The 26,662-nt window shown below is 37.5% G+C and overlaps 2 protein-coding genes across 2 annotated transcripts; one reads left to right on the top strand and one right to left on the bottom strand.

Annotated features, from left to right (window-relative positions):
• Nucleotides 1–836: 836 nt before the first annotated feature.
• LOC124643763 lies at nucleotides 837–6,263 on the top strand. The gene is made up of 3 exons (XM_047182836.1): nucleotides 837–1,041; nucleotides 4,365–4,628; nucleotides 5,964–6,263. The coding sequence occupies exons 2-3, from the start codon at nucleotides 4,443–4,445 to the stop codon at nucleotides 6,102–6,104; spliced, it is 327 nt and encodes a 108-aa protein (XP_047038792.1). The 5' UTR covers nucleotides 837–1,041; nucleotides 4,365–4,442; the 3' UTR covers nucleotides 6,105–6,263.
• A 1,118-nt stretch (nucleotides 6,264–7,381) lies between these two features.
• On the bottom strand, nucleotides 7,382–25,902 carry LOC124643695 (sorting nexin-32). Its single transcript, XM_047182731.1, has 11 exons — nucleotides 25,752–25,902; nucleotides 24,731–24,859; nucleotides 23,447–23,617; nucleotides 22,921–23,042; nucleotides 22,225–22,393; nucleotides 16,435–16,594; nucleotides 15,184–15,299; nucleotides 14,362–14,471; nucleotides 13,615–13,687; nucleotides 10,746–10,855; nucleotides 7,382–9,998 (listed from the first exon to the last, which is right to left on the bottom strand). The coding sequence occupies exons 1-11, from the start codon at nucleotides 25,755–25,757 to the stop codon at nucleotides 9,908–9,910; spliced, it is 1,257 nt and encodes a 418-aa protein (XP_047038687.1). The 5' UTR covers nucleotides 25,758–25,902; the 3' UTR covers nucleotides 7,382–9,907.
• Between the last annotated feature and the right edge of the window lie 760 nt (nucleotides 25,903–26,662).

The raw sequence follows: 26,662 nt of genomic DNA, 5'->3' as shown, positions 1-26,662 counted from the left end.
CACTATGTTATTTTATTTCCAGCTGTAAGTATTATCTGAAATTAAATCGTAAAATGACCGTGGGTCACAAAGTCACATAACAAACAGACTTTGAATAAATAAAAGTTTTTTTATTAAATATTGTTTGCACTATCTTGAGTCTACGTAGGTAGATAGGTATAGTCAATATCGATTCCGAGAATTTTGCATACGAACATCACTTTAAATTGTAGTAGACAATTTTGTGCAGAAGTACAACTAGAAAATAAAATAATCATCATCTGCATTTTCCCAACCCAACTATGTTGGTTCGGCTTCCATTGTAACTGGATTCAGCTCAGTACCAGTGTGCCAGTTAATCGGGCAACCCGATGCCCCTTTGTAAGACTGGTTGTCAGACTTTCTGGCTACACGTTACGACATTCAAAGCTGTAGGGTACTTTCCGACCGATGACAGCCAGTGCGCTCAATTTTAGCGTCTGCCATAACTTGTCACACCTACCTAAGTACGTGAAATTGTAGGGGGTGATTAGAATATTGATAAAGATAAGCACCTAATTCTATTTCTTATTGACAATAGAATACCACATTGTATTTTATTTATTTTATCCTGATATCTATATACTTCCCTTGTGACGCGGGTGAAACAGCTTTAATCCCGTAATTCGGTTAAGATGTTAGTGTAGTTTGCTCTTACGAACACATTTAGCTAATATGAAGCTTTTCCTTCATAGTTAGAGAAAACGAGTGTAGGTATTATGTAAATATTTTGCGCAGTTGGTTTTCTGTGTATCTCTTTATATGACTTTAACGTCGCGCCTACTGACCACAACAGTTTAATTCACTCAGTAACTTGTCAAACACGGAGTAAACAAACTGTGTCCATAATATTCTAACAATTTTACTGTGAATATTTTATTCAGTGCTAAATAAATAAAATATAAAACCTTATTTTATAAAAAGTATAAAAACTTTTTTCTAGAACGTTCGTAAGTGTTCCATTTTCGAATCTTGACAGATGTCAGCTGTGAATTTCCCGCGCTAAATGGGAGTCAATTGACGGTAGGTAATTGTGGTTATTGCCTGTGATTTTATGCAGTGACCTTATAAATATTTATATTAAATTCTGTATCTATGTGTCACCGTAAGATTACAAACATCGTTAGATTACAATCTATCTCGAGAGATTGTAAACTGTCGAATTATTGTAAACCGTAACACCTGATTGCAATTTAACGCATTATTTTTCGCTATATTATAATCTATCGATGAGAAATTGTCAAATTGTCAACTGTCCGAAAGCTCTCCCTGCTTGGTCAGTCTTTTTGTAAGATCGAGAGCGATGTAGAGCGGTCAAATTGTCAACTGGCGTAGAACGGAATGCATCTTGCGCGCTGATTGGTAGAACGTCAAAAAAGACAATGTTCTTTGCAACTCCCGGTGTCACAGCTCTTTGACGTGCAAAAATAAGTGACGGTTTAATTTTTTATAAAATCAAAAATTGTACTTAATTTTTAAGACTCAAATTACACACAATTAAAAATTGTATTAAAAATTGAAGTTAGTGACGAAAACGAATCGCTGCGAAACCGACTCCACGTAGTCTTGTCTGCCCTACCCCTAGAGTGCAATTCAAAACCGCGTAGGCGCGGAGGGGCGAGGCGGCCTGCGAGCTGAGGCGCAGGTAGTTTCAGCGCTCGCCGCCGCGGCTGAGGCTGGCCGGCTCCGCCGGCCAGCAAGCCGAAGCTGCGGTGGTGAGCGTGAAAACCATCTGCGACGATAAGCTCGCATGGGACCGCCGGAGCCCCGCAGCGCCGGAGCCGTGACAGAAGTTATGCTTGCTGCATGTTGCATGCTTACTTCCATGCTGGGTCAATTAATATGGGATGTGTTATATTTTAAACAAAAAACTCAGTAGGTACGAGTTAAAAAATTAGAAGGTAAATAAATATTTTTATGATGTCATTTAATAGTATTTAAGAAGTTTACTGTTAGAATGCATGCTACAAATTTAGGTGCAAAAAAATAACCATCATGCTGAGTTGTATTTAGAGTGGAAGATAACTCGTGGCTAAGATAGTATTATTTAGATGCTCAACGCTTTATTAATTGTGGCTGACTTAGTAATTTAGAAGGCAACATACATTTTTGGGGGCGAATAATGATATTAAAAAGAAGCCTGTTTAATTAGCACCCCTTTTATTTTATTTTTAAATATTAGTTTGTATTTGAAGACAAAATACCTAACTGTATTTTTATAAGAGTTATTTTTATATAAATTTAATACTTGAAGAATTTTTGAAGAGCATTTATTTTATTTAACTGACACCTCTATTTCATTCCTAACTCTACGGGAACTCCATGGGAACAGAACGGCTGGTCGTGATTGGTCGATCTTACAAAAAGACTGACCAATCAGAGAGAGCTTTCGGACAGTTGACAATTTGACAATTTCTCATCGATAGATTATAATATAGCGAAAAATAATGCGTTAAATTGCAATCAGATGTTACGGTTCACAATAATTCGACAGTTTACAATCTCTCGAGATAGATTGTAATCTAACGATGTTTGTAATCTTACGGTAACATATGCAAACGAGGTTCCCTTTTTATGTTAATTTCTTTTTTGTATTTAATTTCAATCCTGATATTTAAACAACTACCTACCTACATAAATTATTTTAAGCCTACTAAATATACCTAGATTTTGGCTTAGTAATAGTAGGCAAGTATCTAAATGTTGTCAATTTTTTCTAGAAATTTTTGACAGGATAGTGTTTTGTGTTCCAAAACAAATCATTTTTTTTACCGATTTCAATAAAAGGAGGAGGCTGCTAGACTATTTTGCTATTTTATAAAAAAATCTTGTACCCTATACCTATTACAGTTGTGATGTTTACGTATGCCAAACTAGGTCAAGGTTAAGGAATATGACGAATAATCTAGATCGATGAACGGAGCACTAAACTATAAAATATACCTGAATACCTAACAGCAATCATGTTGTTATTAACTATTCCCCGCGTTTCCAACCGCGTCCCGCGGGAACTACATCCCGCACCTGGGTAAAAAGTTGCCTTTGTCCTTTCTCAGGTTTTAGACTATCAGTACACCAAACTACTTTTATATCGGTTCAGTAGTTTCAGCTTGACAGACAGACAGCAAAGTTACTTTCGAATTCATAACATTAAAATGTCAGGACTTACCTATTAGGCCTATGCCTCGAATTTTGCGGGCAGCGGGGCGGCAGCGGCGGCGGCGCGGGAGCGGCAGGATCTTACGCGTATATTCATATGGACCGGCCCTCGAATACAGCGGCGCGGGAGCGGCGCGGCGGCGGGCAACGAGCGGTGCGCTCCAGTCAAGCGGTGACCGCCCGCGTTGGGCATCTGCATTGTAGGCATAGTGTTATACATTTTTTTTGTGACGTATCAAAATGTGTTCGGACGTGCAAGAGCTAATTATTTCGGCCATCTTTAAAGGTACATTTACATGCTTGCCAAGCCTTCGCAAGCCTCGACAATCGCAAGCGTGTAAAGAGGACGTTTGGCTTGGCTTGCATGAGCTTGTGGGTGCTTGCTTCCGATCCAGTCGAGTGTCGGTTTTCTCACGCAGATCAAAGGGCGTTTGTGGCAAGCGCTTGTGACGCATTTACACGTTGGTCCGCGTTTTGCGATCGCACGCTTACTTGATTGTACAAAAAAAACGAGTTGCTGGTCGAATGAGGAGTCTTTGATTTCTGGAATATTACCAGATGGAATCCTGCATTTTCGCAGTCGTCGAGCTATCCTTTTTTTGTTTTACATTGCTTAAATTTCAAAGAAAAGTACGTTAAACCAATTGCATTAGCCGTCGCAATTTCGGTGTCCGTCATGCTTGGACGTATGTTGCAGACTGACGCATTCACAAGCGTGTAAACGCCTTTCAAACGCCAAACGCGATTTGTGGAGGCTTTTGGCTGTTTGCCGTTTGCCACGGCTTGGCAAGCGTGTAAACGTACCATGAGAGGACACCCATATGGAACAGCAAACACAACAGAACACAACACTACACTGCTATAGTGCCGCGCGATCTGCCCGCTAGTTTCGAGAACACGTATCCGTTGCCCGCCCCGCTCCCGCGCCGCCGCCGCTGCCGCCCCGCTGCCCGCAAAATTCGAGGCAGAGGCCTTATCTTTTGACCGCGTCTTCCACTGCGTGGAAAGTTAGGAATCCCGGTTTTTTGGTCAGTGGGTGGTTTAAGGGGTAGGTTTACCTATTACCTAATGCCTATTCTCTTGGCTCCGGCCCTACCGATACAGATCTTTTGAAGTCAATTGAAGTTTAATCACAAAACTCTATTCGAAATTCAAGTACCTACTTACCTATCTTTTTTTTCTTACAGATTTTTACTACATCAAGCAAAGACCAAAAACCAAAAACAGTGCTGTGCAATACTTACTAGACTTTTTAATCGGACAAAATGAAGTCTACACTAATATTGTGTGTGTTATTAATGACCATAGCTTCAGTGTTAAGCTCGACTTATTTCTTCGGCAAAGAAACCAAGGACACGAAGATAATACATAGAGATAAACTTAGGTACGAAGCCATACCTTTGAAGAAACGGATCAAGACTTATACGTATAATGGAACGGCGCCCATAAAGGTAAGGATCGCTTTTAAATAAAAAAAACTTTCTCCTCCTAAGTTTGAGAAATACTGTGCTGAAAACAACATCAAAATCGGTTCACCCGAACGTGAGATAATCGGGCACAAATATATATAAATACAGGTCAAAGTGAAAACCTCTCTTTTTAAAGTTAGTTAAAAAAAATTGTGTCTCCACAAACTATACCTCGTTATAGGCGCATACCGCGACCGCTGTGCACGGGGTGTCGGGTTCGATTTCCGAAGTAAAATGAGGAAAATATAGAGAACTGTAAGTCCATTTAAGTAGACGCTTCACTAAAGGTCTTATACCTAAACAATCTTGCTAACTACTTATGACTTTTTAGTAAAAATACAGTTTAAAAATAAAACGCTGATAAATCAATGTTAAAACCAACTTTGTTAAACATACAATAACACCGATGACTTCATCAGTTGAATCATTATTTTTAGCTAAAGTTTATTGGCCTTACTACAAAAACTTAAACCCCTGTTTTACACTTGTCTAAAAAAATGTTGGCTGCAAAATGAACCATATGTCAACGTCATAATTTGTCATTTTTTTAGACAAGGCATAAACTGACGTTTAAAAGTTTTTGTGGTAAGACGGTATTTGTTTATTTAATAGGTACGTATTATATAAAAAAGTGCTGTCAAGATTGTTTACCTTTAGTCAAATGGACACCTATACCCAGAGGTATAGGTACCTATCAAGTATGTATTTCGGAATATCCTAACTAATATTATAAATGTGAAAGTAACTCTGTCTGTCTGTCTGTCTTTTCTTCACGCCTAAACTACTGAACCGATTTGTGTGAAATTTGGTACAGACATAGTTTGGAACTTGAGAAAGGACATAGGATAGTTTTTATTTAAAAAAAATATATATAAAAATAAAAATAAAAAATTTAATCCGGACATATAGCGCCATCTATTGGTCAAACCAAAAATATGCCGGAAGTCACTATTCCATGCGAACGAAGTCGCGGGCAAAAGCTAGTTATTTCATAAATCTAACCCACGTTTATATGTAGGTAGGTATAAGTATTTGTACCTTCTAAACGGATGAACCAATTCTGACTAATGGCGGATTCTATAACATATCTATCCGTTGTTTTGCAATTAGAAATTGGATATACATAATTTATATGGAGCTTACTTCAAAATTCAATCTCTAATCACTAATCTAATAGGATTTCTTTACTGCTATTACAATTGAGCTATTTGTAGGTATTCGTACCTACATGTAAATCTAAGCAGGTACCTACGTTACGGCATGTTTTTAATTTAGGTATTAAAATAGTAATTAACTGATTTTAATGTCTCTTTACAGGCAATAAGCTGTTACGACTTTCAGAACAGCGAAGCTTCAGTCAACATCACTTCAGGAGGCATCGGCTACAACTATGTGGAACTCAGACTTAAAAGCCAAAGGAGTTATAGATTAGACTTCGCTATAGAGATTTATGCATAACATACCTTTTTTTAAGAAAAGCTTATAGTACTTTCACATTGGTGGATTTATCGCACGATTTTTCTGTGCGATCACCTTTTCGATCAAACTCATTTATTTTTGCGAATAAGAGTACATGTGGATCTTATACCTATTATTTAACAAAAGGAGCATTGACCATAAATATCCTACCATAATGCCTGTAGCACACCTCCGCTGCGAAACCCAAAGGGCGAAACCGCCATAGTTTCGCTGTGAGTTGTGAGTTGTTGGGCGGCGAAACAATAGCGAAATTCCCTGCTCTAACGTACAAAACTGACTATGACGTTGTCTCTTTCTAACACGATTTCGCTCATTTGCTTAGGCGCCGTCTACATCTCCGCTCGTTGTCCGCCAGTTGTCCGCCAGGGCGGAGATGTAGACGGCGCCTAAGCAAATGAGCGAAATCATGTTAGAAAGAGACAACGTCATAGTCAGTTTTGTACGTTAGAGCAGGGAATTTCGCTATTGTTTCGCCGCCCAACAACTCACAACTCACAGCGAAACTATGGCGGTTTCGCCCTTTGGGTTTCGCAGCGGAGGTGTGCTACAGGCATAATGCTTGCCAAAACAAACTATTAAATACAAAAAGTAGAAAAACATACAAGGGTAAGGGCGTAAGGGCGATATCGCGTATAAAGATCTACCTCTATAGAACTTTAGTACTCGACATGTTTTTTTTTTCAATTCACGGCACATTTGTCAATAAAACGTGATGCCTTGAACATTCTTTTATCGTAACCCATACGAAACTAACCGTCGTGCCTAAGTAATTTAGAGTAGATGATTACGGCAGCAGAATCGTGTACAAGAGGCCTTAAGCGAGCAAACAATTGACAACGATTGTTACAAAAAATTACGTTTAAAACCGAGCGATTTTGTTACGCGCGACAAATACCCGCTAGTATGAAAGCGCTATTTTAGTTGTCGCTAAACTTCATAGCGACTCAAAAGGGGGTTGATGTGACCATAATTTTATTATGAGCATAACTGTGCTCTGAAACTGAACACTTCGTCAAAATGTAAAAAACACGAGCTAAGTAGACTTAAGATAGGTGTTAAGAATTTTTTATAACAAAAAAATACACGATTTTAAAAATCTACCTTGACCCTAGATTTTTTTATTTTCTTCTATACTTCCTCCACAAGTATAGTTACTATATTTGTACATCCATCTATTTTATTTAGACATATTTATTTATTGATGAAGTCTATGAGTTATATAAAATGACATAAACATGGTAAATAAAACACAAGAATAAATAAGGATACTCATATATTTTCTTAAAATATAAACATTTAAAAATAACACATTTCTCTTACACTTTACATACATGTAGTACGAAGACTTTGGTTACAGCGACCGTTTGACGCAAGGCAAGAATGCAAGAATCTCGGACCATGACGCATTAAAACTCGGACTTAACACAAGAAACTCGGTCTATTATGCAAGAAACTCGGACTTAACACAAGATACTCGGTCTATGATGCAAGAAACTCGGACTTACACAACAAACTCGGTCTATGAAGCAAAAAACTTGGTCAATGATGCAAAAATCTCGGTCTGTTATACAAGAAACTCGGACTACGATGCAAGAATCTTTCTGAATAATTAATCAAAAACAAAAACTGTTCTTGCCAAGATTTCTTGCAGAATCTTGTCTTACACAAAGAGTCGCTCCAAAATATGTACCTATTTAAATTGCATAGCCAAAACAAGTGATTTAGTTAAAACTTAACATCGAATAGGATGATTTTTGCTTTACATATATAATTTTGCAAAAAAAAAACGTGTGGAAAAATATTCAATACAATTTTGATATACAGAATTTTTATTTCACGAAAGCGGGTGAGCTATATTAGTGTGTGTAAATGTACATGCAAATTGTCTTTGTATGTGTAAGCTCGGGAGCGCTCAGTAGTGGTCGAGTCGCCGAGTCATACAAAGACAATATGCATGTACATTTACCCACACAAGTACGGGTCATCCGCTTTCCTGAGATAAAATTTGAAAATAACCCATTATATAATTTTTCGGGAATAGTTGTGAAAAAGGTTTTTTAATATTTTATTATTCTCAAATCAAATACTTTAAGTAGATAATTTACAGTTATTTAAATGAGCCTCTGCCAACATATTTTTAGAAGCTTTAATGAAAACGGTAAGTATGGTTAACACCAACATTTTTATCGTCGTAATTTAATAAACATGATAGAATCTTTAATTCGAGAGTAGAACCCAGTGGTCTTCATTTTCAAAGTTCAAAAAAGGGCCCGCCATTTTAATTTTTCTGAGCCCTACAAAAAAGACAGTGCATAACGAGCATGATTTTGGTATTACGAACCTTATAAGGAGTGCATAAAAAAAGCAATACAAAGCAAAAAACTAATTTTGGTCCACGTTTGACGTTGTAACTAAACATTAACCTATTAGGGACCGATTTCACAATCGCCATTTAACTTCTATCTGAGGAATAAATTTAGCCGTTTAGATTTTTAAAATTTCTTCACTGTTGGAAAGCTAACCTATTCATGAGTAATATAGCCTATACTTTATTTCGGTACGGGCAGTAGTTTCCACGGAACGCGGGTGAAATCGCGGATGGAAGCTAATCTTCTATAGAAAAGCTGTCAAAACGACAAACATATTTCGGATTTTTATACTTCGGATAAAACTTATCTAGTGATTGAAAAATCGGCCCTAAACATAATAAAAAAAAAAAATCAGTAAAAAATATTTGCACCGCATATAAAAAAAAGAACGACTTTACTAATCTTAGATTAGACTTTTAATTTCCTGTGTTGCCAAAGTGAAAAATACATTTATAACTATACAAATTATTGAAAATAATACAGTCTAACTAAAATGCATATATTAATGAAGAAATGCTATTTATTACTGAAAAATATTCTGTAATTTATAATTTCTGCACATAGACTAAATTCTATATGCAGAAATTAATAGATTATTTATACCATACAATTCTATAGATGATTTTTCAGTCTGAAAAAAAAAACTGCTTATACTCACTTTTAACTACATACAACGATATATTTGAAAAACATTTCTAATGACTCATAGTTTATTCGTAAACGTTTGAATAATTAATATTAAAAATAATAATAAAAAAAAAACATTGTCGGACTGGACTGCAGAAGATATTGTAATACTTGATATTTACCGATTTTAATCGATACCAGCGATATTTAGCATAGAACATCCTGTATATAGGATATTCTAATCGACTCTTTTCTTTGTCAATTGAGATTACAATCGATATTAAGAAATTATCTAAAAGATCACTCGATTATCATTCCATCAGTACAAGACATTCCTTAACTTGAAATCGATTACATAATATTCGAAACTTGTTAAAAGATCGATTGAAACTCGAGAGATCACTGGGTTACACAGATGTCAGCAGATCAACCTATTCGAATCTGTCAAATTTTACCAAAAATTTGGTTAAAAATCTATTGAAGAAATTTGACAGACTGATTTAAATCAATTGAGTACCTTGTAAAGCACTGGTACTCAGCTACATCCGGTTAGACTGGAAGCCGACCCCAACCTAGTTGGGAAAAGGCTAGGCAGATGATTTAGGTCGATGTACTATGTTCTAGACATTGTTGTCATATTTTATCGATACGATATATCGATTCCCAAAATATTCGATTATTATAGTATCGATTACTGAACCAGCCCAGTCCTTCAGTTCATGAATCTCATGGAATATAAAGTATATTTATAAGTATACAGTAGCATACGCAATGTATTATTAATATTTAACATTCCTTTAGAACTTGCAGAGATTTCCTAAACAATTCCTGTTGGGATCTGGCGTGTTTGATCTCCAATTCCGCTAAGTCCAGGAGGCTGGAAGAAATATAGTAATTATGTAGTGAGACTGATTTAGGAATATATTAGTAGAAAAGAAAAATATAAAATCGTGGTGGCCTAATAGTCATGGGGGTCTAGTAATTGTGGTGATCTAGTAAGAGTCATGGTGGTATAGAAAACTCAGTGCGAGTTTCCAGTAGGTTTCAGGTCAGACAAACCTAAGTGCAACTTTTCTAAGTTACGTGTACTTTCTAAGTATATCTTGGATACCGATGTGGGTTACATTATGACCACAACAAGTCATTGTTATATTATTTGTAAGTTTATATACTGTAACTGTTTGCTGATCCTTAAAAGAAAAAAATAAAATAAAATAAAAATCTTGGACACTAATGACTGTTTAAAGTTGAAGGCAGACATCATTGAAAAAACCTGGACTGTAAAGTCTGAAATCGCCAAACCACCTTGAGCTAGTGTGATGATGAATCTTCCTTCTTTCTGTAAATGCGAAATTTCCTCTTTCACACAAAAAGTAGGTACTGAATAAATTTTGATGAAACAATGCTTATATTTCAAAATAACTCACTGCTTCTCTCAACTACAACGGTGTGGGAGAGTTGCCCCGAAACGCGAGTGAAACCGTGGAAACTAGTAATAATACCTGTCTATTGAGACCCATGTTTATCGATAAAATACGCGTCAGTTTCCTTAAAACAACTGACAGTTATATTTTCAGTGAGCTTGGGCCTAACTACCTACATACAATTTATGAAAATAATTTACCTCTTCTTAAAAGCAGCGACTCGTCGTGTGCGGAAGTCGATGATCTCTTCCCGGGCGCGAGCCGACAGCTGCTCGAAACGAGCGCACGCGTCGGCTTGCGCTTGTTCCGCCTAGTACGTCATATGAGAATGTTAATTAAATTAATAAATAAAAGGTTTATTGTTGGGAGGTTACTTTACATTGTGGAAACTACTAAGCACTGGTATAATCTGGGAGCTCTAAAATATTTAATATAAAAGTATGTAATTTACACATACTTATAAAAGAAATTCAAGTTAATAAAGAGTCAAGAACTGTTGAACCCATTTCAACAGAAAATTGGTGGAGAGTTAGCTTAGAAGTAGAAGACGGACATTATTCTATTTATTTTTATTTAGTTGAAATCGCGGGCGGAATTGATTTCTTCATATATATTGCAAGGACAAATATCACTACACTGACAAGTAAATATTAAAAAAAATACAGTATAGAAAAACAACTACAAAAATTAACAGCATTTCCTACTATTTTTACTAATATGCAAGCATTTCACAACTATGTTGGGGTCCAGTGCCGGCTTTAACTCTACTAGCGCCCTGGGCGAGATTTCTACGGCGCCCCCAACTGCAATTCAAACCCATACGAAAAACAGAGACATATGTCGTTACCGATTATTTTTTTTATAGTTAACAAGTCAAAGCAAAAATTACCTAAAATGTAGCCCAATCGTACATAAGTTATTGCTGGTTGGTGAATGCAAAAACACGGGAACACAGGTTCTGATTGCGCGAGCGAAGCGAGCGCGAAATTTTTTGTTATATTTTAGAACTCAAAACAAAAATGACTTAAAATGTAGCCCAAACGTAGATAACTCTTTGTTGGTGTTGGCGCCTATGAATTAAAATTTTGGGACTTAAAGTAGTACCATAAATAGAAACTAGAAGTTACTTTCTTATGAATAAAAGGACTTAAAAACGACGCTACCTTTTTGCTAGGGTAGACAAACAAATGTTGAAAAATAAAAACAACTATAAAGTGAAGCAAGCCCGAAAAAGCTTTTTTGAGATTTGGATCACTCAAAGTCCTTAACATATATAATAAAAGGCGACTGTGAAGAGAAGAAGCCGTGAGCCAAGGGAGCGCCAATTTTTTTGATTATTGGGACATGAAATTAAAAGTAGCTATATGTGAAAAATAATGTAAGTGTAAAGTAAAGAAACCGCTAGCGAAGCGAGCGCGAAAATTTTTGAGTTTTGGGACATAAAAGTAGTGTATCTAACGCACCCGGCATTGTATGACAATACATTAATTTAATTGAAATTTCTTGGTCCAGGAGCGCACCGCGGCGCCCGGGTTATTCGAACACCCTGCACCATAGGTTAAGACGGCCCTGATGCTATCCATACATTTGGATACAGTTCTTGTAAGCTGCGATCTTTGATGAAATTTAAAACAAAAATAGGAGTAAAATTCTGATCAAGGATTGGTTGGGGGCGCCTGCGGCGCCCCTTATGTCCGGCGCCCTGGGCCGTCGCCCAACCGCGCCCTACCCTAAAGCCGCTACTGTTGGGGTCAGCTTCAATTCTAACCAGATGCAGCTGAGTATTTTACATCAACCGACTGCCTATCTGACCTCGTCAACCTAGTTACCCGGGCAACACGATACCCCTGGTTAAGACTCATTGTCAAAATTTATATACGAGCAAGCTACAGGAACGAAGCCATTAGAAAGTCTAGGAATATAATTTATGTTCGTGCAAAGCCGGGATAGATCACAAGTATAACATAGTTCTCTATTTTTTTGTACATAATTCTTGAATGGCATAGCATAGGCCATAGGGAATACCATGGAGGAAGGAAATATGAGCGGAGATGCCATAAGGCAGGTAGGTGTGACACCTTATTATAGGTCAAATGCGTACGGTGGGAGTGGCCAAAACGCAAAGTTCGAGTGAACTAACGAGACATTAGGGTTCATTGAGAAATCAGTCGAAGAATTTTTGATTTTACAAAAAATGGTAATTTTCCAAAGAAGGCGTATAAGAGCGGAGCCAGTAACGTTCCTCGTCCCCCTCGCACCCGCATGTTGTCGCGCTACTTTCTTAGGAGATTTTGCGTTATGACATCTCCGCTAGTCATTTTGTTCTTTATGGGACATACAAAATACGAACAAACACACTACGAACAAACAATTTCTACATACATACAAACACTACATTTATACATACAAAAACATACTTTCACACGATAACAAGCGTGTTTTACCTCTTGCACCTCCAAAGGCTGCGTTTTACATAGAAATGTATTTGATCAAACGTTTGTGACAAGATTGGTACGTATTGGGCCAACAATATTTACTTAATACGAACTAACTACTTCCCCCACCCGGATAAAAAAGAGCCTATCTCTTTTCTTGGGTTTTAGGCTATCGTTGTGTATGTAATTCTATAAAAGTCGTCAAATGAAAAATCGCAGTTCTTTGTCACACTTATTGTGTAACGGCTGAAACTACAAGTTATTTACAAAAGTATCTATTTTTATCTTCAAAAGCAAAGTAGCTCTTTTGAAACGTCAAGCTAGTTGGTCGTCAAACTAGTTGTGTTTCTATGTAAACTTACTATATTTAATTTATGTATTAGTTCGCTCAATATGTACCGATCATAAAAAAGTGAACACAAATCTTAGATTGACAATCACCACACACGTGAACAAATATTATTGGTAGAATTATTTCAATACTTTGGTAGAATCATGTCAATAAATTGGTATAATTACGTCAATATATTGTGTCAATACACTGCTAGAATTATGTGGTAGATTTAAAGAATTCTGTGGTAGATGTGTTTTTTTATGTTTATTTCGACGATTAATTATTTAGAATATTACTCACCGCATGTACATCCTTATTCTTAGCTCTGGCCTTCTCAAGATTCCTGTTAGCGGCTTCATATGCAGCTAAACATCTATAATAATATAAGTAAAATTTACTATATACCAATTACATGGATGACCTACCTTTTTTTTTTTTTTTTTTTTTTTTTCCGACGTCAAAAATCATCAAATGACCCCTCCCGCTGTGGGTTAGCAGCGGTGAGGGAGTGTCAGACTCTTACTGACTAAAAACCGTCGTGTTCCGTCATAGGCCTTTTATGTACCAGGGCCGCGGTATCTCTTTCGAACAACCCGCAGCCCATGGATGACCTACCTTAAGCAAGTTTTCCTAGCAAATTCAAATATCTTTATTACGAACTAAGTAGGTACAAAAGATCTTATACCTAGGTACGTTCTTAGAACTTAGTTGCCTGTTAAGGAATTGTAATTTACTCACAAAAGATATATAAATGTGTATTAAGCATACAGTTAGACATTAGGCCCCTTTATTATTACTTACAAAATCAATTATATATAACTACAAAATCATCAATCAAATACAATAAAGTCGGAAATTTGGCATGCTGGTTGCATGTTGGTTTGTTGTCATTTTCAAATATTTTTTAGACAATAAGGGTTGATATTGGTTGAAAGTACTAAAAATACGTATTAACAAAAGTCGTAATGCATTCGTGAGTAATGCAGCAGCCTCTCAAGATTCTAGATGGATCTACAATGTTCTAGAAAAGTCTAGAAGCTTCCATACCTGAGTCTCCTGACGAGAACAGCCTTGGCAGCGTGGGCATCTCTCATGTAATACCTCAGAGTATCAGCTAGCTTCAGGTCCTGGTCTGACGCCATGCGACCCTCGATTTTCTGCGAACAAATATTGTAATTTTAATATTACTAACTCCTGTCGTAATTACATAAAATATTTATATTAATAAGAAATAAGAAAACAAATGGCGGTAGTGGCTGTCAACGGTTTTATCCCAGGAAACTACTTCCGGCACCCGGATAAAAGTAGTAGCCTATAGCGTTCCCAGATAAATGGGGTGTCTAACACCGAAATCTTTTACTAATCGGACTAGTAGTTTCCGAGTTAACCGCATCTAAAGAAAAAAACTTTATAACAAAGCAAACAAAATGTGTGTAACATTAGTATGTAAAACAGTATATTCCTTTGTATATCCTTTCTTATTTACCTTTTATTAAGTTTGCTCACCCTGCACTTGTCAAAGGTCTCGGCGGCTCTGGTGAGGAATCTCTCAGTGGGGGGCTGTTCCCGCGTGGCTAACTGTGTGATGCAAGACTGAGCCACTGTGGCTAACTTCAATATAACTCACCCTGCACTTGTCAAAGGTCTCGGCGGCTCTGGTGAGGAATCTCTCAGTGGGGGGCTGTTCCCGCGTGGCTAACTGTGTGATGCAAGACTGAGCCACTGTGGCTAACTTCAATATAACTCACCCTGCACTTGTCAAAGGTCTCGGCGGCTCTGGTGAGGAATCTCTCAGTGGGGGGCTGTTCCCGCGTGGCTAACTGTGTGATGCAAGACTGAGCCACTGTGGCTAACTTCAATATAACTCACCCTGCACTTGTCAAAGGTCTCGGCGGCTCTGGTGAGGAATCTCTCAGTGGGGGGCTGTTCCCGCGTGGCTAACTGTGTGATGCAAGATGACAGTCTTATGTGGGCGTCTGCTACCTCTGTAGGTTAAAGAACAGTGATTTTATAACAACTTTTTATGTTAATAGGAGATTGAGGGGTCAAAAACTATATATTGGAAAAAAATAATTAGAAAGAGATAAAGAAAAAACGACCAGTGTTGCACTAGAAGTATTTGGACATAATTTGAAGTAAAAAAAAATTGGTTGTTTGTAAAGTAGGTTTACGATACGATACGATATAAGTTTTTGGGAAGTAAGGAATTAATGAAGATAACAATTTTTTCAAATTTTAAATTACATCTATCGTTTTATTCACACTTTTGATGATAAATTTCGGGTGTAAAATGACAAGTTTACTTATTCGACTATGATATACATTTTTCTTCATACATACATTCATACAAACATACTTTTATACATTTATCCGCACGAGAAAGTCTCCATTCGTTTGTATGCCGCTAGAGTGAGAGAGACAGAAGATCGGTCCACTCACTCGAACGCTATGCCAGCCTCCGCTCGTGAGGATTCCGCGTGACAAGTTTCACGGAATGACTGGCAGCGCTCGAGATGAGACGGGAGATCGGTCCGTCTCTCTCTCGTTATACCTGCGATCGCGCTCGTGAGGTTTTGGTGTGACACAAGTTTCTGAACATGTCACCCGACTAAAACGATTTTAAAGACGTTATCACGTTATTATTTATTTTATTTATTATTTATATCTCGTCCGTTGTTGTTGTTAATTATGATTTTATATAATGGGGCCAGTTTCTAAATTTCATCATCATCTCCCGAGCATTTTTCCCAACTATGTTGGGGTCGGTATGCAGCTGAGTACCAGTGTTTTACAAGGAGCGACTGCCTATCTGACCTCCTCAACCCAGTTACCCGGGTAACCCAATACCGCTTGGTAAGACTGGTGTCAGACTTACTGGCTTCTGACTACCCGTAACGACTGCCAAGGATGTTCAAAAGACAGCCGGGACCTACAGTTTAACGTGCCCTCCGAAACACAGGCATTAGAGTCCAAAATATACTTAGAAAGTACATACATCAGAAAAGTTGCACTGTTACTTGCCTGACCCGGAATCGAACCACATACTTGAGAGTTTAGTTCTTTACCCACTAGGCCACCACCACTTTAACTGTAGTTTAAACCAGTTAAAGTTAAACCTACCTTTATGCTTAGTAGTCATGCGGTCAACTTTCACGACTGCCTCTTTGAGGTGCGAGTAGTACTCTTGTAGGAACGTCGTCTCTTGCTCGAAAAAATCGTTCACGTCCCGAACCGTCGCTCCTAAGTATATCTCGTCAGTTGTTGTTGTCATTGAACGCATCTGAAAGGGGAATTTTCTGGTAAAATATAGTACAAGAAATGGTATTTTGTTCAGGTATATCTACATATAAAGACTAAATACTTCTACTAATATAACAAAGAGAACATATTTTTTGTACTCAATAGGCACAGAAACTACTAAAACGATCTGAAAAATTATTTCACTGTTGGAAAGCTACTCTCTTATTTTATCCCATTATGGGCAGTCCTACTGGAAGCGAGCGAAGGGTTCCGTACCATTATTTAAAATGATCAAAAAAACGCTTGATGTATGGGAGCCCCCAAAATATGTATTTTATTTTAGTTTTCAGTGTTTGTTGAGTTGAGATAATATAAAAATTGAGAACCTTCTCCTTTTTGGGAAGTCGATTAAAAACTAGACAGAGTATAAATACAAAAAACGCGAACGAAGCGAGCGCGAAAATTTTTATTCAGGTCAAGGACTAAGGTTAAAAAAGAGTTTTTTATGTAGAAAATGGCCCGAGCTGACTGAGCGAACGCAATTTCTTGAACATACTCATATCTGCGAAATAAAAAAAAGCGCGAGCGAAGCGAGCGCGAAATTTTTTATTCAGTTCGAGGACTAAAAGTAGATCAAAGCGCTTTCTTGCTATATAACAAGTATACAGCACAAATACAAGAAAGCGCAAGATTTTTTTCAGGTTGAAGAATAAACTTTTGAAAAGTATTGTTATACGCAGAAAAGGGCACGTAATTTGTATGTTTTTTTTCATTGCGGCAACAGTAAAACATTTTCTGTGAAAATTTCAATTGTCTTACTATAGGTAAGGGTTCATGAGATACAGCATGTAGACAACCCGGACAGTGTTAGCGGATTCTTAGTAACAGGGTTCCATCTCCTCCTTTTGGATACGGATAAAGAGTAAATAAAGAATGAAGAGCGAGCGCCGCTAGCACGAATTCTTCAGCAAAACTACTCTACCTCTATCTATTTATATACCTATTCACTCGGTATAAAAATTATCTACTTACTAAATGTATACCTGATGGAACAAAAACATAAAAACATCGTGTTTAACATTTCAATTAGTGGTCCACCCAGGTCCTGGACCGGCCCAGGGGGGGGTCATGACCTTGTGACCTACCCCTTGGATCCGCGCTTGGATACGGCCTGGTGACAGACAGACGGACGGACGGACGGACAGAGGAGCGAAAACAATAGGGTCCCTTTTTACCTTTGGGTACGGAACCCTAAAAATGAATATGTCGTGAACACTAAACGTAAATTATGTAATCAAGCGATACTTTGCAGAAATACATGATGAATGTGACATTAAATGTATTTTTCTTTCCCTCTTCCTAACATTACCCAAGCTCTCCATACTAATATTATGAGGAGGACAAAAATTTGACTGTTTTGCTGGGAAACTAGTTACAGTAAGTTCAACTCAGTCTTGCGCGCGGCCTTATGTGTGGGTAACCCTTGTACATACACAGTGACTTTGTGTGCGTGACAAGAGGTACAGTCGGATACAAATACAGTTATTTAGGGGTACGTTACGGCGGTTTAAAGAAAAACAGTTATTACGTAATTTAATGTTTATTTATTTATACCTAATGATTCTGAATCGCTACTTGAAAAATCATACCTATGATGTATTTTGCATTTTTAGTCCACACTTTTATTTATTGTCCTCGTACCCCGAGCTAGAAAATATGTAAGGAGTATTTAATTCATCTTAGATATTTCACCTCATTTATTTCTTAGATACTGTCAATGTCAATTTGAAAAAACGTATGAGAAAATAATGAAAAACTGTAAAATGTAATAATAAAAAGCTTTGAATGTTGTTTCATTTTTTGAAACGTTACCTGACTCCTTAAACATTTTCTCCGTGAAGAACTAGACATTTTTGTAAACGACTGTACCCAAAACAAAAGGCGATGAGAACACGTCATGCTCGGACGACGTCACTGTCACACGAACGAAAGTTGTATATTTACAAGCCGACGCACACATAGGGCCGCGCGCAAATCTGAGTTGAACTATCTATAACCGATTTGAAGCCTACACTCTTTCCCTAGTAACATGGGCTATATTTCGGGTCATCCTCCGAGCCTTTTTCCCAAACTATGTTGGGGTCGGCTTCCAGTCTAACCGGCAGCTTCAGCTGAGTACCAGCGCTTTACAAGAAGCGACTGCCTATCTGACCTCCTCAACCCAGTTACCCGGGCAACCCAATACCCCTAGGTTAGACTGGTGTCAGACTTACTGGCTTCTGACTACCCGTAACGACTGCCAAGGATGTTCAATGACAGCCGGGACCTACAGTTTAACGTGCCATCCGAAACACAGTCATTGGTGTCTAAAATATACTTAGAAAGTACATACAAACTTAGAAAAGTTGCATTGGTACTTGCCTGACCTGGAATCGAACCCGCGCCCTCATAGTCGAGAGGTCGGTTCTTTGCCCACTAGGCCACCACGACTTATTATATTGCTATATTTCGGGTACAGGAACTAATTTACTCTTCACACGACACCGCCTACCCGTGTCAAGACTTACATTTTAATATTGTTATTATTTTTGTATGTATCAGTGTATGATTGTTGTATAGTATAGTATATAGTATAGATTGTTGTAGTGTATAGCTTATAGTGCAACTGCGCAACGACTGTGCAATCGGCTGGGATGGTATACCTCCCAAGGTGCTAAAACAATGCCGACAGACACTTACACGACCGTTAACTTACATATTTAACGGCTGTCTACGAAACGGTATTTTTCCAGCTGCACTGAAGAAGGCTATCCTTCATCCAATCCACAAAGGTGGGAGCAGAAGCTGTGTCAATAACTATAGCCCAATCTCGGTTCTAACCGCACTCTCCAAGGTCTTGGAAAGGATCCTAAGTAGTCGTCTTAAGAAATTCCTGGACAGACATCACATCATATCGGATAATCAGTACGGTTTCCGTACTGGTGTATCAACTGAAGACGCAGTGCTCGATATGACACAGCTGGTCGCCAGGAACCTTGACAATAATATCAAAAGCCTGGGGATCTTTCTCGATCTTTCTAAGGCATTCGACACAGTTTCTGTTCCCTTACTTCTTGCCAAAATGGAACTACTAGGAATTAGAGGAATCGCTCTTCAGATCTTCAAAGACTATCTGAATGAGCGTACCCAAAGAACCAAAATTGACAGGTACCTAAGTGACGAAGAATCCGTATCTTACGGAGTACCCCAGGGAAGCATCTTGGGTCCCATTCTTTTTCAGATTTATGTTAACGACCTTTGTCATATGTCGCTTCCTAATTCCAAGATTTTCGCATATGCTGATGACACGGCGATTATCGTAAGTGGTTCGACTTGGGATGATATTAAAACCAGTGCAGAATCAGCCCTGTCAATGGTGATAAAATGGCTCAAATCAAATCTGCTAACCTTAAATTTTGACAAAACTGCCTACATCCCCTTCCATATCCGCCAAAACTCGGCTCCTCACAAGACCTTCTCCATTACAGCACACACTTGCTTTTCTTTAACTTCCCCCTGCTCCTGTCCATCCCTGACAAGAGCTGATAATATCAAGTATCTTGGGGTGCAAATTGACACGGGTCTACGGTGGGATAAACAAATTAACGCCCTAACAAACCGAATTTTGAGACTGATACACGTATTTAAATCGCTTAGGGAGTCGGCAGATACAGACACCCTTAAAATGGTCTTTTATGCTCTCTGCCAATCAGTAATTGGCTATTGTATTACTGTTTGGGGAGGCGCATCTAAAACCAGTCTGATTAGAGTTGAAAGGGCTCAAAGAGCTATCCTAAAGGTGATGTTACGGAGGCCTTTTCGATATGAAACTACACAACTCTATGCAGACTGTCAAATTCTAACAGTCCGACAACTGTTTGTTCTCCGGACTATTCTCAGAAGACACACAAGTATTTTACCGTCAAATACTAAGACTCGTACCACTATTATATCAGGCGCTCGACATAAAACTTCGTTTGCTAGACACCACTATTACACATTAAGTACACACATCTACAAAAAAGCAAATAAATATCTTAATATTATCGACCTGAACAAACATAACGTAAAAGCTAAGCTTACTGAATGGCTTCTTCTACAAGATTATTCCCAAACGGAGGCACTGCTCACATATATTAACTAACAATATCTTATTAGTAATCACACATACATAACTAACAACCCAAACACACCCACCCACACACCCTCACACACTCTCTCTCACACACACACACACACACATAACACTCACACACAACACGCACAGTCACATAAGGAGCTCTATTTTGTTTATTTAATTTTTTTTTATTTTTATTTTTTTTATGTACTCATCTCTTTTTGTTATATCAAAAAAAAAAAAAAAAACTCAATTTAATTACATACATTCTGCTGTTTTTCGCTATACAATAAGACGATTAGCTACAATTGTCAACCAATATCAGTTACGCTGTATAAATCTGAATTTGTATAAATGTTCCGCTGAAAACTGCCTCCTAAGATACAGGTGACCCTAGTTTAGGAGGCAGGGTTCTTATATTTTGGTACACAGATTTTCTTCTGATGTTTTGCATAATAAGTGTACTATGTCTCTGCTTAACTCTACAATGATTCTTATTTAGCTAAGGCCGAATCTGTAAACTTTTGAATAAATAAAATTTATTATTATTATTATTATTTATTTTTGTATGTCTCTGCCAGACCTCGGGACTATAGAGTCCCGGATTTTTGGGAGGCGAACGTGGGGCCGAAGCCAACACGCTGAAGCCCTTTTGAGACAACTTTAATGAAATGGCGACACAAAACCGACGATTATCCCCGTATACACTATAGAAATGTACCCAAGGACAATCCCCGGTTCTGTGCTAAACTATTGCTAACTATGGAGGAAAACTACTTGGGCTATTGTGATGGGATGTTAGTGGACTAGGAATGGGAAGACTATGGGAACTATGGCACCTGCCGATAACAATGTTTGCACACGTAAAAATGGCAGGTGGAGACTCGCCAACTCACTTACTGGGCCCTCGGGAATCAGTCACTGAATAGCAACAAGAGGGCAACAGGTACATGAGCGGCTGAAGGGTGAGGATACCTCGGCGGACTTTAAACGCAGATCACGCGCTCCCTGTGGGTCCAGCATCACCGGCCCACTCGCCACTTACCACGAGGCACCTACCCTCCGAGTGGGCTGCTAACCCTGCTCTAGCGACTCCACTCTGACCGGCCGATGAAGGCCAGCCAAGAGGCGGGAGACCTATCCCCCGTCATGCTTCACTCCGGCAGGCCGGAGATGGGGGACAGTATACTCTCCCTGGAGAACTCGGATATATAGCCCCGCGGGGTCGCTACTCCCCGTCATCCGCCTCAGATGCCCTGCGGGGCTTATTATTTATTATTATTATAGTTATCGGCACGGATATTGAGCTCTCGGCGGAAGAGTGGGGATCGCTTTGCGCACTGTACACATAAGGCAATAAACCAAAAAATCGCTTCTGCGCAGGTGAAGATCAGGCAGGGCTCAATATCCGTGCCGATCACTATAATGTTAATTTATGTATTGTATTTTCTATGGGCCCTAGTTAAAGGATGCCTGAATTAAAGGAATAAATAAATAAATTAAAAACATCTTACCAAGCCACCAATCAGATCCATCCTGCCTCTAGGCTTAGCGCACAAATCTTGCTCGTACTCTAAGAACACGCGCAGGTGAGAGTCGTTCCTAAACACCGGGTGTGCGGCGAGGCGTTGCAGAAATACTTCGTGCATTGCTACCGTCTTCTTGAATGTTGCTAGATATTCACTGGAAGAGAAAATAATATTTTTGGTGAGTCAGTGTACTGACACTAACGTTACTAAATACCTGAAGACTCAATCACATTAGTCACTCGAAAATCAACTTTAAAATATTATTGCAATAAAAGCCTCGGGTATGCATTTTGTCGGATTTGAGCTATCCAATTTTAATAATAAAAACTATTTTCTAGTGTATTATAAAATACCCTCCGCTGCACTCCTCTCTGTCTATGCTGCTTGCATAAAACAGCTGAATGGATTTTGATGAAACTTGGAATTATTATAGCTTACACATTAAGTAGTTCCCTCTTTCACCGACTATTGAACCGGTTCTGTAGAAAACATATGAAGAGATAATTTACAAATTAGGAGAAGGACATGATTTTATTAACAACTTCTCAAAACGGATGAAGTTCTCAATTCAGATGTTTGTATGTCTTTTTACGGATATAAGATCCCTGATTGGGTAAGGAGCTTTCTTAGAAAGCTGGTTCCACAAATGTAGTAACTTACTAAACACCATGTGGTACTCACTCCTCAAGTTCCTCCTTCATCTTGAGGAACTCCTCGCGGGTGAGGGCGCCTTCCCCCTCGCCGAGGCGCTGCAGCTTCTCTCGAGACGCGTCGAAGTCCGGCCGCGGAGGCGCCGGGGGGATCTTGTAGGTAATTAGACATATTTAAATATTTTAACTGTATTATATTTAACTATACAAGGCATTGGATATGAGAGTTTTTTTGGGACAACCTCAAAAACTACTTATTAGCAAGAATTATCACATCTCTTTGGTGAAATGTTACAAAACACAATTGTCTTTCATTGGCTAAACTGCATATCTTTGGCCGATACATTCTCAAAAAATCTGCTATTTTCGGACATACCATACTATTAGTAAAGACTTATCTAATTTTTTTTTCTTAAGCTTTCATGGCTAAACAAATTAATATGAATTTTGGTATTCAATAAAGATGGTTAACCTAAAGTTACATACTTTATACTGACTGACCAGGAAGAAGTTCTCTAAAAACATAAGCAGCAAGAAATTACTTAAATTCCACTTACAATATATCCAGCATACTCTTCATTCTCCTCATATCTGTCATGCAGCCACACAAACTCTTCATGTTGCCGCACAACTATGAACTCAGACTTTTGGAACTCTGGCAACGTTGTTTTAGTGTGCACTGTGAATTTTACTTTTTCTTTCTCGCTTAGAGCATCTGATATGTCCACCTGTGGAAAAAAGACATTAGTTTAAAAACACTTTTTTTCTTTGCCCTAACAGTTGAACTGCTGGGCAAAGGCCTACCTATTCTGTATTCTTATCTACACCTCTTTATCCTTTCATTGTTCCCACCAATCAGAGTTTTAACAACAATAATAAAATAGTTTAATTCTGTTGTAGACCGATTGGGATCTTATGAGTATAAAATACTGTCTGTTTTCCCGTGGTTTCATTGGTGTCTTGTGGGAACTACTGCCCGTACGGGGATAAAATATAGCCTATGTTACTCGGGAAGAGTGTAGCTTCACAACAATGAGCTACACTCTTCAATTAGAATTCATTCTTCAAAAAGAATTTTTCAAATTGGTTCAGTAGTTTCTGAGCCTTAGAGGTACAAATAAACAAAAAATGTTTCCTCTTTGATAGATTAGTGCAGACTATGTTTAGCCAGTAAGATAAGATAATTTTGTTTTAGCTGGAATTTAGGTATGAATCATCAAATAAGTTTTAATACACATATAATACATTGTCGAATAGCTCTTCTTATTATATAGACAGACATGAGTTGCTGGGGAGTTTGTTGCACCACTTCTTCTTCCCAGCAAAAACACATAGGAAGTGGTGAAAAGGGTGCATTTTGGGGGTGCTGTCATTTTTTAATTTTGACATTAAAGAGTGCTAATTTAATTTAGCCTACTTGACTTACAGCCAGTTTCTTCATCGAAAGTAAAAGCCAAAGTAAAAGTCAAAGTAATGTCTAAAGTAACGGTCAAATTCATTTTTTCTATTAGTTTTGCTGTCACTTTAGCCTTGAAAAAACGAATATGACTTTTACTTTAGACATTACTTTGACTTTTACTTTTGATGAAGAAACTGGCCGTAATTCTATGTAAGTAGGTATAATCTTGTGGAATAAATATTTTTACTAGCATTTAATGATATGCATTTCTGCAAAGTAATGCTGATTCTATATTTTATCTTAAGTCAGATATGTTTTACTAAATCTAAACACTTATAAATAAAGTTATCAACAATGGTCATTTTGGAGACTATCTTTTATTAATCTTTTTAAAAAGCGCTGACAATTATTTAAATCATGTGGAAAAAAACTTGATACTCACCAGCAGGCTGTTATCGGCTAAGCAAACATTTTCATTGGGCTTCTTCTTATCCAGTTTAGGGTCTGCGGAGCCAGGGGTTTGTGGCGTTGGAGCTGACAGAGGATCATGATTAGTGTCTTCTACGCAGTCCTGAAAAAAATGTTAAAATATTATAAATTTTATTGGTTTTCACCAGATTTATCCACATTTGATAGGTATTTGTTTTTTACAGAATTTATTTACACAAACTGTATTTACAAACTAAATGGTATTTACTCGAGTTTTTGATTTTCTCTAAGCTTAGCAAGTTATGCCCAATCTGTTAATTATCTATGGATTTTAATAATCAATCTGATCTACATATCAAAGACAGGATTTTGACGTGGGCCCCCTTTGAGTAATGTCAAATTCTTATCTCTAGTAAGTAAGATCAATAGATCTAGATAAACAGATTGGTTATTAAAATCCACTGTTACAGTGATGTAGTGATTAATAGGTAAACAAAGCATTGCTTATCAGTCCCATAGTTATTTGGGACTCATACAAGTATGAGATAGACACAGCCACAGAGGTAAGATAAAAAAAGGTCTTATTAAAAAAAAAAAAACTAATGCGAACTTTTCCTATAAGAATAACAAAAACAATGTTATGTTTATGGCACCATAAAACAAGTAAAATTATGAACAATTCGTATAAGTACACTAACCGTCATGTAAATTATGATAGAAATTAACACACTAATAATGTACATCAATACAAACAAGGTCGTTTGCGCTATCAAGCGAAAAAAAAAACAAAAACTATGGATCCACGTCATTAAATTAATTATCGAGAAACGGTGCGAAAATAAACAATTCTTACAAAGTAATACACCACATCTTCTTTATCTTCACGAAAATGACTCATTATCTTTAGATAATAATTATTTGTGGTCAAATTAACAAATAATACATTGATTTCGAATCATGGAGACGCCCCCCGGCGAAGTAGGAAAAACATTTAATTTACGCTATAATAGTACCGTTTTTGAGGATAAACTTACCATCATTTTGTTAGTTTGGGTTACCGCTTACAGTTGGTTAGAAATAAATCAATAATATTCTATTTTCCTTGTTGTAATCAACAATTTAATAAAGAGAAATAAAGTTATTTGACACACACAGGAAGGAGATTAGAGGATGATTGTCAAAATTCCATCTGTCAATAATACATGACGTTCGACCATAGACATAATATTAGTAAACAGGACTGCGCATATAAACCCAAAAAACGAGCCGAGTGAAACAGTTAGTACGGAGGCTGTCTGTCCCTTTCTAATAGGGTGACTATGAGATTAAGCTATGTGAGACAAATCCGAATTTGCTAAGATTATTAAACATAGATTAGTATTGAAGTTTTAACTTACGCAGTTTGTGACCTTAAGATACTAATAAAGGCTTTTAATAATTAGCGGAAATTAGCAGTATAAAAGCAGGAAGATTCGAAGTGAAGAACGTTTTTTTTTTGTATTTCTCCTTCATATATAGACTGCTGAGCCATTTATGTCGCCTTTCTTCATTTTTTGGGAAGCTATAACAATAGTACAACAGTTTTAAAATCCATCACCCATATTTTGACTCGTTACAAGAATTCATGGGCACCCTAGTTGTTTGGTTTACGAAAATGTTATTATTAGCTAACCTGTGGAACGATATATTGCAACCACCATAGGATTCACTTTTGCAAGTAGAAACGCAACACTTTTTCACCATTTTAATAGTTTAAATTGATTTAATACAAAAAAAATATAAACAAAATTTTAAATGCTGATTACGCGCCAAGAATGTTCAGGGTTACCGCTAGAAAATAAAAAAAAGCAAAATAAAAATTTATGTTGTTTATGTTTTACGAATAAATTAATACGATTGTTATTAATTTGTTGACTTACAATTGTTAAAATAAGATAAAAATATA

The sequence above is a fragment of the Helicoverpa zea genome, chromosome 28, assembly GCF_022581195.2.
Source record: "Helicoverpa zea isolate HzStark_Cry1AcR chromosome 28, ilHelZeax1.1, whole genome shotgun sequence".
Taxonomy (NCBI): domain Eukaryota; kingdom Metazoa; phylum Arthropoda; class Insecta; order Lepidoptera; family Noctuidae; genus Helicoverpa; species Helicoverpa zea.
Note: the sequence above shows the minus strand (reverse complement) of the source record. Positions and strands in the feature narration are given on the sequence as shown.